General features: G+C 37.1%; 1 protein-coding gene and 1 long non-coding RNA gene across 2 annotated transcripts; one reads left to right on the forward strand and one right to left on the reverse strand.

Annotated features, from left to right (window-relative positions):
- Positions 1 to 442: 442 nt before the first annotated feature.
- tmem126a (transmembrane protein 126A) lies at positions 443 to 1303 on the reverse strand. Its single transcript, XM_041990702.1, has one exon. It carries the CDS (start codon positions 1163 to 1165, stop codon positions 551 to 553), a length of 615 nt encoding a protein of 204 aa, XP_041846636.1. The 5' UTR covers positions 1166 to 1303; the 3' UTR covers positions 443 to 550.
- A 4960-nt stretch (positions 1304 to 6263) lies between these two features.
- On the forward strand, positions 6264 to 8084 carry LOC121643339. The gene is made up of 3 exons (XR_006011101.1): positions 6264 to 6307; positions 7654 to 7740; positions 8074 to 8084. It is a non-coding gene; the product is annotated as an uncharacterized LOC121643339 (long non-coding RNA).
- Positions 8085 to 14595: the final 6511 nt, after the last annotated feature.

A 14595-nucleotide genomic window follows, 5' to 3' on the forward strand; every position in this document is an offset into this window, starting at 1 on the left:
AAAGTTGTTGCTTTTCTAATGATTATTCCAGCTTTTAATGTATAAATATATAAATATCTATCCACTCTATGATCTGTATACATGGATAATGCAGTGCTTATATATAAATATATATATATATATATATATATATATATATATATATATATATATATATATATATATATACACAACTCCATTCCCAAGGAAGACATTCTTCCTGAGCCATGATCTTTACAGAGTACTTTGTGAATGAAATGACTTGCTTTGAGTCCAGACCTCAATTCAGTTGAACACTTGTGGGTTAAGCTTGGGCGTGCTGATGGACCACCTACATGTTTAGCTGTGTTGCTCATTCCACAGAAGCACAAATCTTAATTATACATTGTTCTTAAGATAACCTAAGCTTTCCAACAGTGTATAATACAACACACACAAAACAGGCAATATTGACATAACCATTTTAGATAGACACACTTGATTTTATTTGTAGGCAACAAGGTATACTCCGTGTCAAATTGTAAATTCCGTTTATATAAATGCATAAAGGTTTATTTGAGTTCTGTACATCTTAGTCTAGGAGCTGTTCATTCCGGCCAAATGTGATCTCAGCCAATTTGGTGTAGGCACTGAAGTGCCTGGAGCCCAGGTAGGTGCCAAACAAGGCCTGAAGCAACAGAACTGCCCTCATTTTTTTAATCACGGGTCTGGAGATGTCCACACAGTACCGCAGCATGTTGGCCTTCTCTGGAAGTGGCGCTGTGCTGTACCTGGATGCAAGGCCAATATTCAGGGGCAATGCCAACAGAATCGGGTACAGACCACCACCGACCACACCAATGAGCGCACCACGCATGAGAGTGCAGGAGGGGCAGTTGATCTCGCCGGACAGGAGGGGGTGGGACACCGCTGCGTTGTACAGGGCACATGTTGTCAGGAAGGGCAGCACGGCCATCGGCAGGCTGGAGGCGAAAGGTGCCGCTCTGACGTTCAGAATCCGGCGATACAAGCTGTTGGATATCAGTCCTGCAAATCCGGCGTTACCCCCGAGATATAATGGTCCATACAAGAATATTTTCCGATCAATGTCAGGCAGTTTCTCGAAATTCTTCATCAACATTTCAGCAATGACATCCCGCGTGAGCGCATTTCCAGACGCGCTCTTCTGCTCGGCGTTTTCCGACATTTTCAGGAGTAATTTTTAACAGAAATCGTCTTAAAGCAGAAATCCTTACGATAACTTGCGCATAAGATTATAGCAAGGTGGCTCCCGAGGTAAAGACAGGACGCAGACATGTCCTACCCATAATTCAATGCGTTTGTTTTTTTGTGAGTGGGTCCGCTCCTTTTTAGTCAACGGGGTGATGTCCCGGGGAGAAGTGATGAGCGGGAGAGGAGGAAATGGCCGATTAAATGATTATAAGCTATTAAATAAGTACTAATTTTGCATGAATTTGTTTGTAGTCTGCAAAGTGCAACGGTGTCCATCAGGTCTAGCAAATAAGGACAATTGGATTGGAATATACCTTTGGCAGGTGAACACAATTAGATGTTTTTTGAGGAATCATTTTAATGCATGGTCATCTGCTGAACTTAAAGTGTAATTACACATCCTTTTTGCATAACTCTACCCACTGCCGAATTTGCAAAATGCCTGAAACTGCAAGGGTTGGGGTGATCAGAGAGGGAGGCAGGTTGTGGCAGCTGCAGAAAGTGCAGCTGTAAGTTGCAGGAGCTATTATTTGAGCTGCTGTCTCTCCTTAGATGAAGATCAGCAGGTAAAGAATAAAGTCCGGTTTTACTTTTACACCCCTCTAAAGCACAAATCCGTCACATTGCAGGAATATTTCATCAGAAACTCTGTGAAAGAACAGAAGTCTGAAACTAGCAAATAAGTCCACATCCCTTCATATGTGTTGGTCGGTGTGGTTTTCTATGCCTGCAAGGTGAGGACCCACCTGTTTGCATCTGGAGGGAGGGAACTGTGGGTTTTTTTAAATTTTCTTGTGACTTAGTCATGAAAAACATAACCTGGTTTTACCCTGTAGAGGGTGTTATGGAAATTTTTTACCCACAAAACTTAAAATAAACTTAAAAAGTACAAATTGTATCAACAATATATGTGATTTTCATCACAGTTAAGTAATTGTGTTGCTTACAGCTAAAAAAAAAAATACCTTTTTGGGTGCACTGCCTCTTTAAATAAAGGCCACACCTCAGCATTATTTATTATGCTGAAACATTTTCCAAGTTTAACTGCACACTCCCTTTGGTTTGTCTGTTCCACCAATCTGTTTTTAAGGAAGTGTCCTTGCCGTAAAAACCCTCGCATCCGGTCGTCCGGCTGGTCGCTCGGTTTACATGTAGTGAAACTCCCCCCGCCCAGTTACCCGCTCGGTCGCCCGGGCGATAAATGGTTCGAACCCAATTGCTTTCCCTGAATTCGGACTGCCAGGCACAGCCCCCACCTGTTTTCAGTTTTCCTCTGGTTTCTTGGGTATTATCAAAAGAACGAAAAGCTGTTTTGTTTTTTGTTTTGTTTTGTTTTGTTTTGTTTTGTTTTGTTTTGTTTTGTTTTGTTTTGTTTTGTTTTGTTTTGTTTTTTGTTTTGTTTTGCTTTGTTTTATTTTTGTTTTGTTTTGTTTTGTTTTATTTTTTTTACAAAGCACGAGAATATGATTTGAGCTTTTAATAATGTTTTCCTGAAATCACATCTCTCTCTCTCTCTCTCTCTCTCTATATATATATATATATATATATACATATATATATATATATATATATAGCTAAACCTCTTTGGAATGGTTACAAGTTGCTCTAAATGCTGCTGCCAGGCTTCTGACAAAATCCTCCAAGTTTTCACATGTGACTCCAATCTTGATGCAACTGCACTGACTTCTGGCTGGAGCGCTCTCCATGGACAGGCACCAACCTATATCAGAGGGCTTTTGAAGCCATATCTCCTGGCAGGTCCCTCTGACCAGGGCGTGCTGATGGTGCCTCATATAAAGTTAAAAGTAAAAGAGACAGAGCTTTCTGCTCAGTGGCCCCCAAACTCTGGAACTCTCTTCCTTTGGACTTGAAATCGGTGGACTCTGTGGTTGCTTTTAAAAGGCAGTTAAAAACACATCTTTTTAAATTTGCTTTTCAACCATTTCCTTCTATTTTACATTGTTGGCTCTTGTAAAGCACTTTGTGATTTTATACATTGAGAGCTGTTGTATGAATGAAGTTTTATTTACATACTTATAAATATTTAATTTAGGGTTTGATTGTATCTGCGTGTATATTATATATGTATTTGTTTGTTTAGGGCTTGGAGGTAGTAGGGCTACCATGGGCACAGATCCACTAACAGGGATGACCTCCGTAGTAATCTGCCGCTCAAACTTTAAAAAGAAGTAGTGAATAAGACTGGTTAAGAATTGTGCAGAAATGGACAAAGAACATAAAATCATATTCATTCAACAGGGCATTGTGAAACTCTGCTCCAGGAAATGTAAAAAATCCCAAATAAGACCAATTATTGCTGATCAGAATGGATAAATGATCTTGAACAGTGTAAAAGTGATTCAGAATGGATAAATACTACCACCAGTCCAGCTGAGCCATCCACTTCTTGGATGACAAACTTTCCCTTTTGGAGTTGATGCATTTATTCATACAAGTCAAAGTGTCAAAAGAATATAATGTGCTTAAATTGATAAATTCAGAATAGCAGACACATGTATAGACAGATCATTTAACATGCCACATGCATGGGAATAAGTTCAGGCTAACAAGTCAGAGGGTCCATGTTGTTCTCCCAAAAATGTAAAACTCGCCATGTTCCAGAAGAAGACAAACATTATAGCATACACCAGATGTAAATGATAAACATAGCATGTTTAATTACCTTAAAGATTTAATGAAAATCAAAGAATAGCTACAGCAAGGCATATGACAAGAAGACCGATGTGAAACAAAGAATAATGGTCGATGCATTGTGACCACATAACCAAGATGTGACACAAAAGAAGCAGAGATGAAAAGTTACTAAAAATGAGCCACAAAATAACCACTAAGGGACATAAAGCATTCAAAATTAGACACAAGACAGCAAATGATTTGCAGAAAAAAGAACCAATATCATACAACATCAGTCTAAAAAAACGTATGCAACACACAAAGTTGGAGACATGAAATAATAACAGATTGTACATACACAACTTCTCTCTCTCAGTCGGACGGTCTTACGTCTCTGTACTTTAACTGATGCATCTGTAACAGGCCTGTGCTCAGAGGTGCAACGTTTCATAATCTGTTGGTTAAAACATGGTCTATTTTTCTTTACATAACACCCAGATGCCAAGATTTCTACAACTACGACAACTCATTATATAGTCTATTGTGGTACTCGTAACAATTAATTTCTAAAGCAGAAATATTTTCCTATTAAATATTAATGTTCCTAAATGTGTTTATCCTCATGACCATTTGTAACAGAACACAGACTGACGTCAGACACGAGTTTTCACTTGACCATGAAACAAACAAATGTATGTTTGTAAATAAATTCTTTCAAATTGTTAATGATGATTATTTGTGTTTTGCTGTATTTAAAGCAAAATAAAAGATAATGATGGTTTGAGGGTTTCAGCAAAGAGTGAAGAATGATCCAGTGATTAATTGCGCCCTCTAGTGGTTAATCAAAGATATTGTTAAAATTATACAATCCAAATCACACAATTAAGGCAAGATTTAAAAAAAAAGTAAATAGTGTTATAATTAAATATTGATGCTTCAGTTCAAACAAAAAAGAATCTGTCATTGGTGAGAAATAAAAATCTGGGATCTTTCTACATTTGTAGCTGAAGTGTGAGAGCTAAGTTGAAGTGTTTTAGTTACAGCATCAGGAGTCAACCTGACCTGGAAGCAGGTAACTGTTTCTATGGTAACAGTGTTATCAGACCTTTTCTTGTCTGGTGGGTTTTGTGACAGAGTATATGCAGTTAGGATGTGTTGCTGCTCCCAACAGGCCATTTGTAGAATTTAATCACATGAAATAAGTTGTCTATAAATGATGCACTTATCACAGCTGCAAGATCTGTAAGATTTTGAACTTCACAAAAAAGTTGATTATTATTATTATTATTATTACAACTGTAATAAAAAGTTAAACATAAAATATAACATCTTTCCCAATCATTCCATAAGGGACAAAACTAGGAAAGAGTAATCATACAACAGATAAAAGAAACAGTGTTGTGATAAATTGAAAGCAATAATAGATGATTTTTAATTTTAAAGATGTTCAGGGTTGAGCTGCTGTAAGTATTACAGGGGAGAGCATTCCGGAGAATGTATGCTAAAATGCTAAAAAAAAAAAGCTGTCTGCAAAATTTCAGCCTGGTGTGGGGAATGAAATGCTGGCTGATGTCAAAGAACCTGAGGTTCAGAGACGGAGTGTAGAGTGAAGGAAGCTGGAGTGGTACAGCGGAGTGAGGCCACAGAGGGATGCAGGGATTTGAAAGATGTACATACATGGTTTGTACAGGTGAGAACCATAGGAGCAGAGTTTTGGACGTCCATAGCATTTCTTGATGACCCAGATAGGTTAAATCAAGGTTTCTGATCATAGTCAGAGTGGTGTCAGGAGTTTGGACACAATGTTTGGACAAAAAAAGGATAATAATAATAAAAAAAAAAGTTGTTTTCTTTTCAGAAAAGTTTTTTTCTTTTTTTTAGAAATACAGAATTTAAACTTAGAAATTACTTACTGATTATTGATAAAATTCTGATTCATACTAATAAAAATAATTATGTATGTATCATACACACACAGCTTATAGTCTTTTTAGTTTTTCTTTCATTTCAATCACTGCAAAACAGTTTTATTGTCCATTTTTAGAGATTAAAGATTAAACTGCTTTAATAAAAACAATCTATTTGTGCATTATGTTATCACTATTAAGATTATTTTATCTTTAGTCAAAACTGAATATCTCTCCCTCCCATGATAACATAACATATGGCAAAAGAAATTTAATTGTATTTCTCCCCATCTGTTTTTACCCTCACATTTCCCCTCACTCCTCAAAATATGTAATAAAGACAGATACCTTGACAACAACAGTATGAATCTGTAGCAGAAATTGTTTACAGTTGTACAGCAACGGCTGTTTGTAGAGTTTTCTTTTAAAATCTTCAACTGTATCTCCCTGAGAAAAAAGCTGTCAAACATTCAGCTGTTACTGGAGCTTTGCAGAAGCATTTCAGTCAACTCAAAGTCAACTGAAGACCTTAAAGAAAACTAAAGAAACTTTTCAACTCACAGCTTCTTTTTCTGGTAAGTGTTAAAATAAGTATGCTGTTAGTTTCTGTTAAGAGATATTTATCACATCAGTGACATTAGTGGCCTTATGTTGGATGTAGTTTTGTGTGCAGTTAGACTTTTGATGCCTACTTTTCAAAAGCAATAATGAAGTAATGTTTTCTGTTGGTATCACTACTGAGCAGCATGTGAAAGAATTAGCCTTTTTGACAGTGTTATGATCAGCGGAGGACGGTTGCCTCCGCGAAGTCCATTAAATTTATGATGATGGACACCTCGAAGGGCATTATCCCGCTTATACCATGGCCACTTAGGAAAGAAATAAATATCAAATAAATTATTAATGCGTTAATGTTTTGTTTTTACCGTTAAAATCTTAAGTTTTTCACAAGAAACGGCTGAGTGGACTCTTTCGTTGTGGCGCGTTGGGTAACCGGCTCTGTATACCTGCAGCTCGGTCGGCCACAGTTATGTTACGTAACACGAAGTATCATTTCAGAGGGCGGGTGCAGCTCTTACAGCTTGTGTGTGTCCAGAGGATGATGCGACATTTTGTTTCAAACAGTCAAAGTCCACAAATAGTTTCCTAAATCGTTTTTATTGGAAGGAAAATTATCCACCATTCTCTCTGTATCATTAAATGCCTATCAATCCTAAATCGTTTTTATGATATTATCCACCATTCACTCTGTATCATGCCAGTAAGTAAGTAAGGTAATCAAGACAGAAAGACAGGCGACACCTTTTAAAATTAAATACAACGTTGCCGTTGATCGTGAGATACTGGCATGTCCATAGTGGCGTTTGAAGGACGGAGTTTAACGTTTGTGGACCCTGACTACTGCTGGTTGGGACGTTGCGGGATGACAAAATGTTGCCATGGTGATAGAATGAAATCATATTCTTGGTTAGACTTTTCAGAAACGGGAAACAGCTCATTTTCCAAAGGTTTCTTCAGCTCTTACTAACTGATGGGGAGTTTCAGGATCGTAAACTGTTGCTGAGACATTTAGCCAATGAGGTCACGTGTATCACTGACCCAGCTGACCCGTTCTAAGGCTGAATGGGTCAGGGACACAAATACCACCTCAATGACATTAAAAGTGTGAATGTCCCAGCAGCAGTTTATAATCCTGAATCCCTTCAGGCATGGCTCCCATAGTTAGTAGGGCATGGAAATGACATAATTAAATCATGGTCATGGGTGCATGGTAGATGTTTGTGTCTTATAAATGAAAAATGTATCTAACATTTAACTACCACTTCAAAAAACTAATTGCAATTACAGCAAAACCATCAATGTTCTGAAATAAAATTAAGTAAGATTTACTTTATTTTTTGTGTCCCTATTATTGCTAAAGATTCAGAGTATTTGTGACCCTCAATCATCATGGCAAATACTGAAGAACAGAGGGAGGCCCAAACCAAGCCCTCTCTCAAGCCATTGAGTAAGTCAGATAATTAATTATTTACAGAACTTGGTGGGAAAATAGATGCTGTTCATTCTGTACTTTTGAGAAAAAATAATGGGAAGTATCTTAAACATAAATCTTCACAGACTGAACTATTTTATTATCATTCACCAAGGTTTGACCAAGTTTGTTTTTTATTATTTAAATCTGGGATGATGTCAGGTTGTCACTAAAACCTGTAATTGGTTACACATTTCAGTTTTGAAGATCAGCAGTTTCAAAGGGCATCTGGCTACAGTGTATGAAAGCTTGAATTTGTCTTCTTGTGTATGAAAGCTTGAATTTGTCTTCTTGTGTTCATCTGTACAGGTATGAAACAGCTGTTTTCCATAATCATCGACACCGTGGCCATGTTTGGACGTGTCCTCATCTTGTTCATGTTCGTGATCCACAATTTAGGTGTCGTCGGAGACCACCTGTGGGCCGGAGAACTGCGCAACCGCACCTTCCTGGGAGAGGACATTGTGACGTAAGTACCATTTGGTCTGCTCCTTCAGTTTTTTCTCTTTCTATGCTGCAGACATTTACCTCGAACACAGTCAAGTTGAACCATTTAGTTTGAAACATAATATCCATCTGCAAGTTAGCAGAAAACAAGATGAATTCTTTAAATGGCTTGTTTTTTGTCTGACCAGTTTTCTGAAATCTCCCATCTGTAAAGCCGGAGCAAGTTAAAGTTTAATATTGGAAATGCCACTCTTGCATCTGTAGTCAAAATCTAATGTGGTTGTCTCTTTGTTTTTCCTTCTATTTTTAATCCAGAATGTACAACTCTTTCCTGAGTCCGTATTGTGATTACGTCCCTGGTGAAAGAGCCTCATTCGACTGTTCACGTCACAGCTCGACTTACAGGGAGGATGGGAATGTCCTCACGCTGGCTGCTCCTCACCAGGATAAACCTGGTAACTGGGGAGTCACTGCTGGACCAAGTGATGGAGACTGGAACCTGTATTACAATGTTTGTCGCCCTGATGGTCCAAACTTTGACAACATTGTACATGCATGGGTCACAGTCCTCCAGGTAAACTGTCAAATCTAACAAGTTGGTTTCATTTAAAAAAGAACAATTATGCAACTTTTGCCTCGAAAAAATTAAGTTTGAGTTTGTTGAACTTAGAATAAATAAGAAATCTGAGTATGTTGTCAATGCATGAAGTGGTACAAGAAGCTTGATGTGATCAAATCTTAGTAAATCAGTGGCGATGTGTTTAATTTTCAATATACTGGATGATGTTCATGTGTGTGTGTGTGTGTGTGTCTCATGTGAACTTTTGATATATACCAGTTTTGTTTTTTTTTTTTTAAGTTTTGATTGATCAAGTAATTTCTGTGTGCTGCACTAAAAAAATCATCTCATTTATGTTGATGCAACTTCAGTACATTAATTTATTCAACATTTTGCTCTCCAGTACTTATGACTTTTTAAAATTTATTTCAGATGAATGTAAATAAATAAATTAAAATGAAGTTATTTCCACTAATTACTTTAGGGAAATATTGAAGCCAATGTTACAGTTTACACTTTAGGAAATCTATCTTTGTCTGTATCTAGCTGGGTTTTCTGAAGACTGTTGACTTTTACTGCTTTCTGTACCTCCAGGTCATCCCCCTTAAAAGTTTAATTTTTACTTTCCTCACCAGTTGGCCTCATTCAATTTGATTAATATTGAAACTGTCGTCAAACTCATCTTCGCCTTCTATGTCTCAAAAGCCATAAAAGAGAAGAAAAAGGTGTATTGCTGAAGGGAGTTGAACACTATAACCAGCCAGAGGTAACACACACACGCACACATTCACCACTGACAGTTCAAAGTCTGATTTAACTTCAACCCTTTGACTTGGTTGTAACAATGATGCATGTGTGTGTTATTTTAGGAGATAAGGTCATTGACTACTCCAATGTGTTCATGATCATCATGATCACTGAGGTTCTGCTGAAACTTGTGGTGTAATATAGACTGGTAATATACTAGAATGAGTAGCGTTGCTGTTCTCTTTTCTAATGCTTTAAGTCTCTGACAATGTTTGTGTGTTTAGCTGGAACCTCCTGTACATCATCATCATCTTGCTTTCCGTCATCAGCATTGTTTTCACACACTGTTTAAGGTTACATGGCTATTACGTGTGAACTCTTCTATCTTGTTCAGGAATTTGTATATAAGCTGATGAATCCCAGCAAATGAGTACAGAAGAAATAAAGCAGATGCATCAAAACATGAAAATGTGATTTGAAGCCACAAACTTTGCATTTCTTTTGCATTTTTACTTTGGCATAGGATTTCTTCTCAATTTCAAAAGCAGCACCTCTTATGTTTGTCTTGACTCAGAACAACGTGTCATTAACCACTCAGTTCTCTTTTAAATCTCAAAAAAAGGACATTCACTGCTAGCTGTTTGGATCACTTTACAGCTCTGGAAAAAGTTATCAACAATAATAAACAGAGTACCAAGAGGAGGGATTTGTTCATTCCACAGAAACACAATCCTTACAACTTATACCTTGTTGTAAAGGTGATTAATTTGGTTTCTGAATGATGTATAATACACCACCAGTTGCTGTTATTAAATGGGAGAAATAACTGAACAAACACATGTTTCCCTATTTTTAGTGCTAAGTTTGTATTAATTTTAGCATCGGGAATGTGGAGCGTATAGCAAATTTTGAGCTGGCAGGTCTAGAAGTGGATGCATGAATGCAGTCCACTGACATATTTTCAGATGTTTCCAAAAGTAAATATCTGAATCTGCCTCAACGGACTTTAGGTCATAACTAGTTTGTGTTTGCAAATCTTCCACTTTTGCTCTGCAAGCGAGAGTAGTGATATTCAGAGAAAGAGATTACAGGAGTTACAGAAAAAGACAGTTCTTTAAATATTTTAAAGAAGTTGCAGTCTAAGCCACAAATAACACATTAGTCTGCACCCATGGAGTGCAAACTATGGCTTAGATTCCATAAGACTTTGCCTAAACAAGAATATGGGTGTTTTGTGTTCTTCCAGGTCAATTGATTTCACTAACGTTTCTAATGGGCTTGATGAAAAAGAGATTTTGATTAAATCTGTAAGTGTAATGTATCAAGGTGAACCTATAAACCTTAACTTCATTTTCGAAACATACTGATGACAGAAGCCCATTTTTTTCCCTTACTTTGAGACTGAAATACCAATTAACTGAAAAAAAAGGCTTTAACTTCTATCTTTCTCAGGAAATTGAGACAAACAAATGTCTCCATCAGCAGAGGGCAATGCAGAGATCTCTACCTTGGACCAAACTGATGATCAATCCACAAAATCTGTTGTTAAAATAGGAAATGTTATGTACAATCACTTATGTTTATGTTGTGTTATGTTTAATATAGCAAGTAATTTGTATATTGCATGTTATCTATTTTCATTGAGTTTTTGTTTCTTTGTTTTATCACTGTCTCATAAATGAGACCACCACACCTCTGTGTTTGAAACTATTAACAGTTTAAATACTTGAAATGTACATAGTTTGGTTCATCATATTAATTGTAATATGATTTTTTTAAGTAATGTGACTTGTTTTAGACTAAAACTTTTAAGTTTGGAAAAGCTTTGTATTTGTTCTTTCTTTCTTCAGTTCATAACATCAAGTCTTAACGGAACCTTCACAAAAATTGTGACTGGCATTATATATTTAACCAAAATATTCATTCATTATCTACTGCTTGTCCATTACGGGTAAGCTGGAGCCCATCCCAGCAACAGGTGAGAGGCAGGGTACACCCTGGACAGGTCACCAGTCCATCGCAAGACCAACACATATAGGGACAAACAACCATTCACATTCACGCCTAGGGAGAATTTAGAGTGACCAATCTGTGGATGGTGGGAGGAAGCCAGGCAGAACCCACGCATACACGAGGAGCCACCAGCCGAGGCTTGAACCAGCAACCTTCTTGCTATGAGGCAGCGGTGCTAACCACCACACCACCGTGCAACCAAAATAGTCTCCTAAAAAACAAGAAAACACACAAACTGGGGAGAAGCACACACTCTGGGGGAAAACGGGGAAGTATAAACATGCAAGGAAACATTTTACTTCAGCTACACAAAATAAAGATGAAAGACAGATTTTAAAAAGAAACTTGAACAAATAGTGTATTAAATGAATATCTTAAGTGGCTATCTGGTGACGCTGAATGCATTTTAAATGTGCAGAGAAAATTTAGAGATTCTTTACTTTAATCCAGTTGACTTAAAAACTAATAGTTATGCACACATTTGAGAATTTGGTTATTATAAAACTACACAATGTAAATGCTGACTCACCAGGATAAGAAATAAAACCCACGTGGCAGCTACCCAAGATGGCGCCCGAGCAGTCAGCCTACTTTAAGCTGTTGTACACAGATCCCAAAAAATCTATTTAAACTTTGTTTTTGATCTGCTAAACTGACGTTTACGTTCATTTATACCTCTTAACAACAATTTTCATCTTGGGTAGACTCTAAAACGGACGTTTGACAAAGTTTACAGATGCAAAAAACGGTTGCCTCGGAGAAGCTAATCGCAGCCTCCAACAATCCTCCAGTGGCAGTAACAGACCACGGATATGCAGTGGAAGTTTCTACACCTTCAGCCAAAAGGAAAACCCCGATTACACCCACCACACCCTCGGTGCCACCCAACAAGATAATTGTCTCAAACAAGGATGACACAGAGCTATCAGCTCTAACTGCAGCTACTGAGAAATAAACTGCGAAATTTGATGAGTTTGACCGGAAACTTTGAAACAACTCAGTGATACTGGTTAATCTAGCTAAGATCACTGAAGTGAGCGCTGCCGATATAAAATACTGCAAATCCAAACTAAGCAATATGGAAAAGAAGTTTTGTGTTCTTGAAAAAGAAAATGCCAATTTGAAAGAGAGGATGGTGGAATTAAAGCAAAATAAAAGGTGCTGGATCCTGAAAACACTAGGCTTAAAAGAAAAAAAAGAAGAAAATACCCACAAAGAAGTTCTTAATATTCTGGCCAAAGTAGCCCCACAACACACCTCAGCATTGGACGCTGCTGTGGACACGGTGCAGCGCATAGAGAAACGAGACGTGGGGAAACACCGCCATATAATAATACAGTTTACCATGAGGCCTTACCGCAACATCTTCTGGAAGCTGTCTAAAGATGCCAGGATTTGCAAAGAGATGGGTATCTTTTTCAAGCAAGACTTCTGCAAACTCGACCGAGTTGCAAGAGCTGCAACCTCACTGTGGGTTTTATATGCAGTTAAACAAGCATTTGCTGTAACACATACAACCACATTTTGAATAGCCTAGTTTACAAGAGGCAGCTTATAATCAACATTACAGTTATAGTCCGGTTTAGCAATGCTCCTTCAAAATTCTTTAAAGGAGGTTTGATGTTCACTTTGATGGTTATTGGGATTTTAAGCCCAGCAGCTTATTTACTCAATCTTCAGTAAGTAGCTAAGTAATCACCTTTGGTTTATGTTCTTTATTTCTTTTTCTTTTTCTCTTTTCTCTCTTCCTCCTTTAGTCCCTTAAATCTATTTTATGCCAAACTTCAACTTTGTTTCATTCAATGCTAGGGGTTTACGAGATGGTGTAAAAAGAAAATCGATTTTCTGTTTTTGCAAAAACTTGAAAGCCACTTGTATTCTAGAAACTCATTCTATAAGTAACTGGGTCACTTGGTTTAGAAGCCAATGAAGAAAATAGGCTCACAATAGCAATTATTGATCTTTTTATACAAATATTAATATAAAATATCATAAGAGGGCGAATTAAAAACAAAGACTTGTGTCTTGTTCAGATCATCATCTGCTTCAATTCAGCTTTGTTTTAAAATGACAGGGTCATTTAGTTCAAAAACTAATGAAGAAAATAGGCTCCAAATACTGATTATGGACTGTATAACAACAAAAAAGATATGTCATTTCTCTCTGTTTAACATCAGAATTCTACTTTTCTTTGGAGACACGAGGTGATATGGACAGTTAATTGAAAAAAAGAAAAATATGACAGCTCAGACTGCGGTCATTGCCAATGCATTCTATTAATTTTCAGAGGTAAGTCGATGCAATATCAGTCTTATAAGTCACGAAAATGCATGTACATTCTGTCGGACATCCTGCAATAAAATAATGATGTCTGTTCAATGTCATAAGTTTTTGTTAAAATGTATTTTGCCTTTGTATGTTATAGATCTTGTCCTTTTACCCCATGGCTTCCCAGCTTTTTTGTTTAGTTCGAATAAGTGTGGCCATGGTCTTATATTATTCATTTCAGTATACTGATCAAGTGCATTGTTATTCATAGATTTAATTTGATGTTCAATATGACTTAGGTTATTGGAAACATATTAAAAATTTAATAAAAAGGTATTGTTCTGTCACCTTTGTAGACATAACGTACCTTACACAGTTTCTTATTGTTGCTTATTCATGCAGCTATATTAAAATTATTCCTGCCGACCGTTACAAGCCACCTCTCCCTCCATTCTGGGTCCCTCGGGAATCCATACATTGGGAAGCCCCTCTCAGACTGGTTGGAGCATCCAAATGCTGCACAGTTCACCACGATTGTTTTCTTGTCTGTAAAATGTTATATATAACCGTTGCATATAACAGAAAATCACAGAGTGGTTGATCTATTAGGTAATTATCCAGAGCCTACTGACCTTTCTCCATTAAATTTTAATTTAACAGTTTAAATATTTATTAAAACTGCCTTGTCCCCTTTTGCTTTCCATGTTCCATGCACCAATAACTGACCAATAATAAATTTGATTCCTAACTTATATTTCACCAATTCCCTGTGCATCTCTATTCACCCACTATCACTG

This window comes from Melanotaenia boesemani, chromosome 7 (genome assembly GCF_017639745.1).
Source record: "Melanotaenia boesemani isolate fMelBoe1 chromosome 7, fMelBoe1.pri, whole genome shotgun sequence".
Classification (NCBI taxonomy): Eukaryota; Metazoa; Chordata; class Actinopteri; order Atheriniformes; family Melanotaeniidae; genus Melanotaenia; species Melanotaenia boesemani.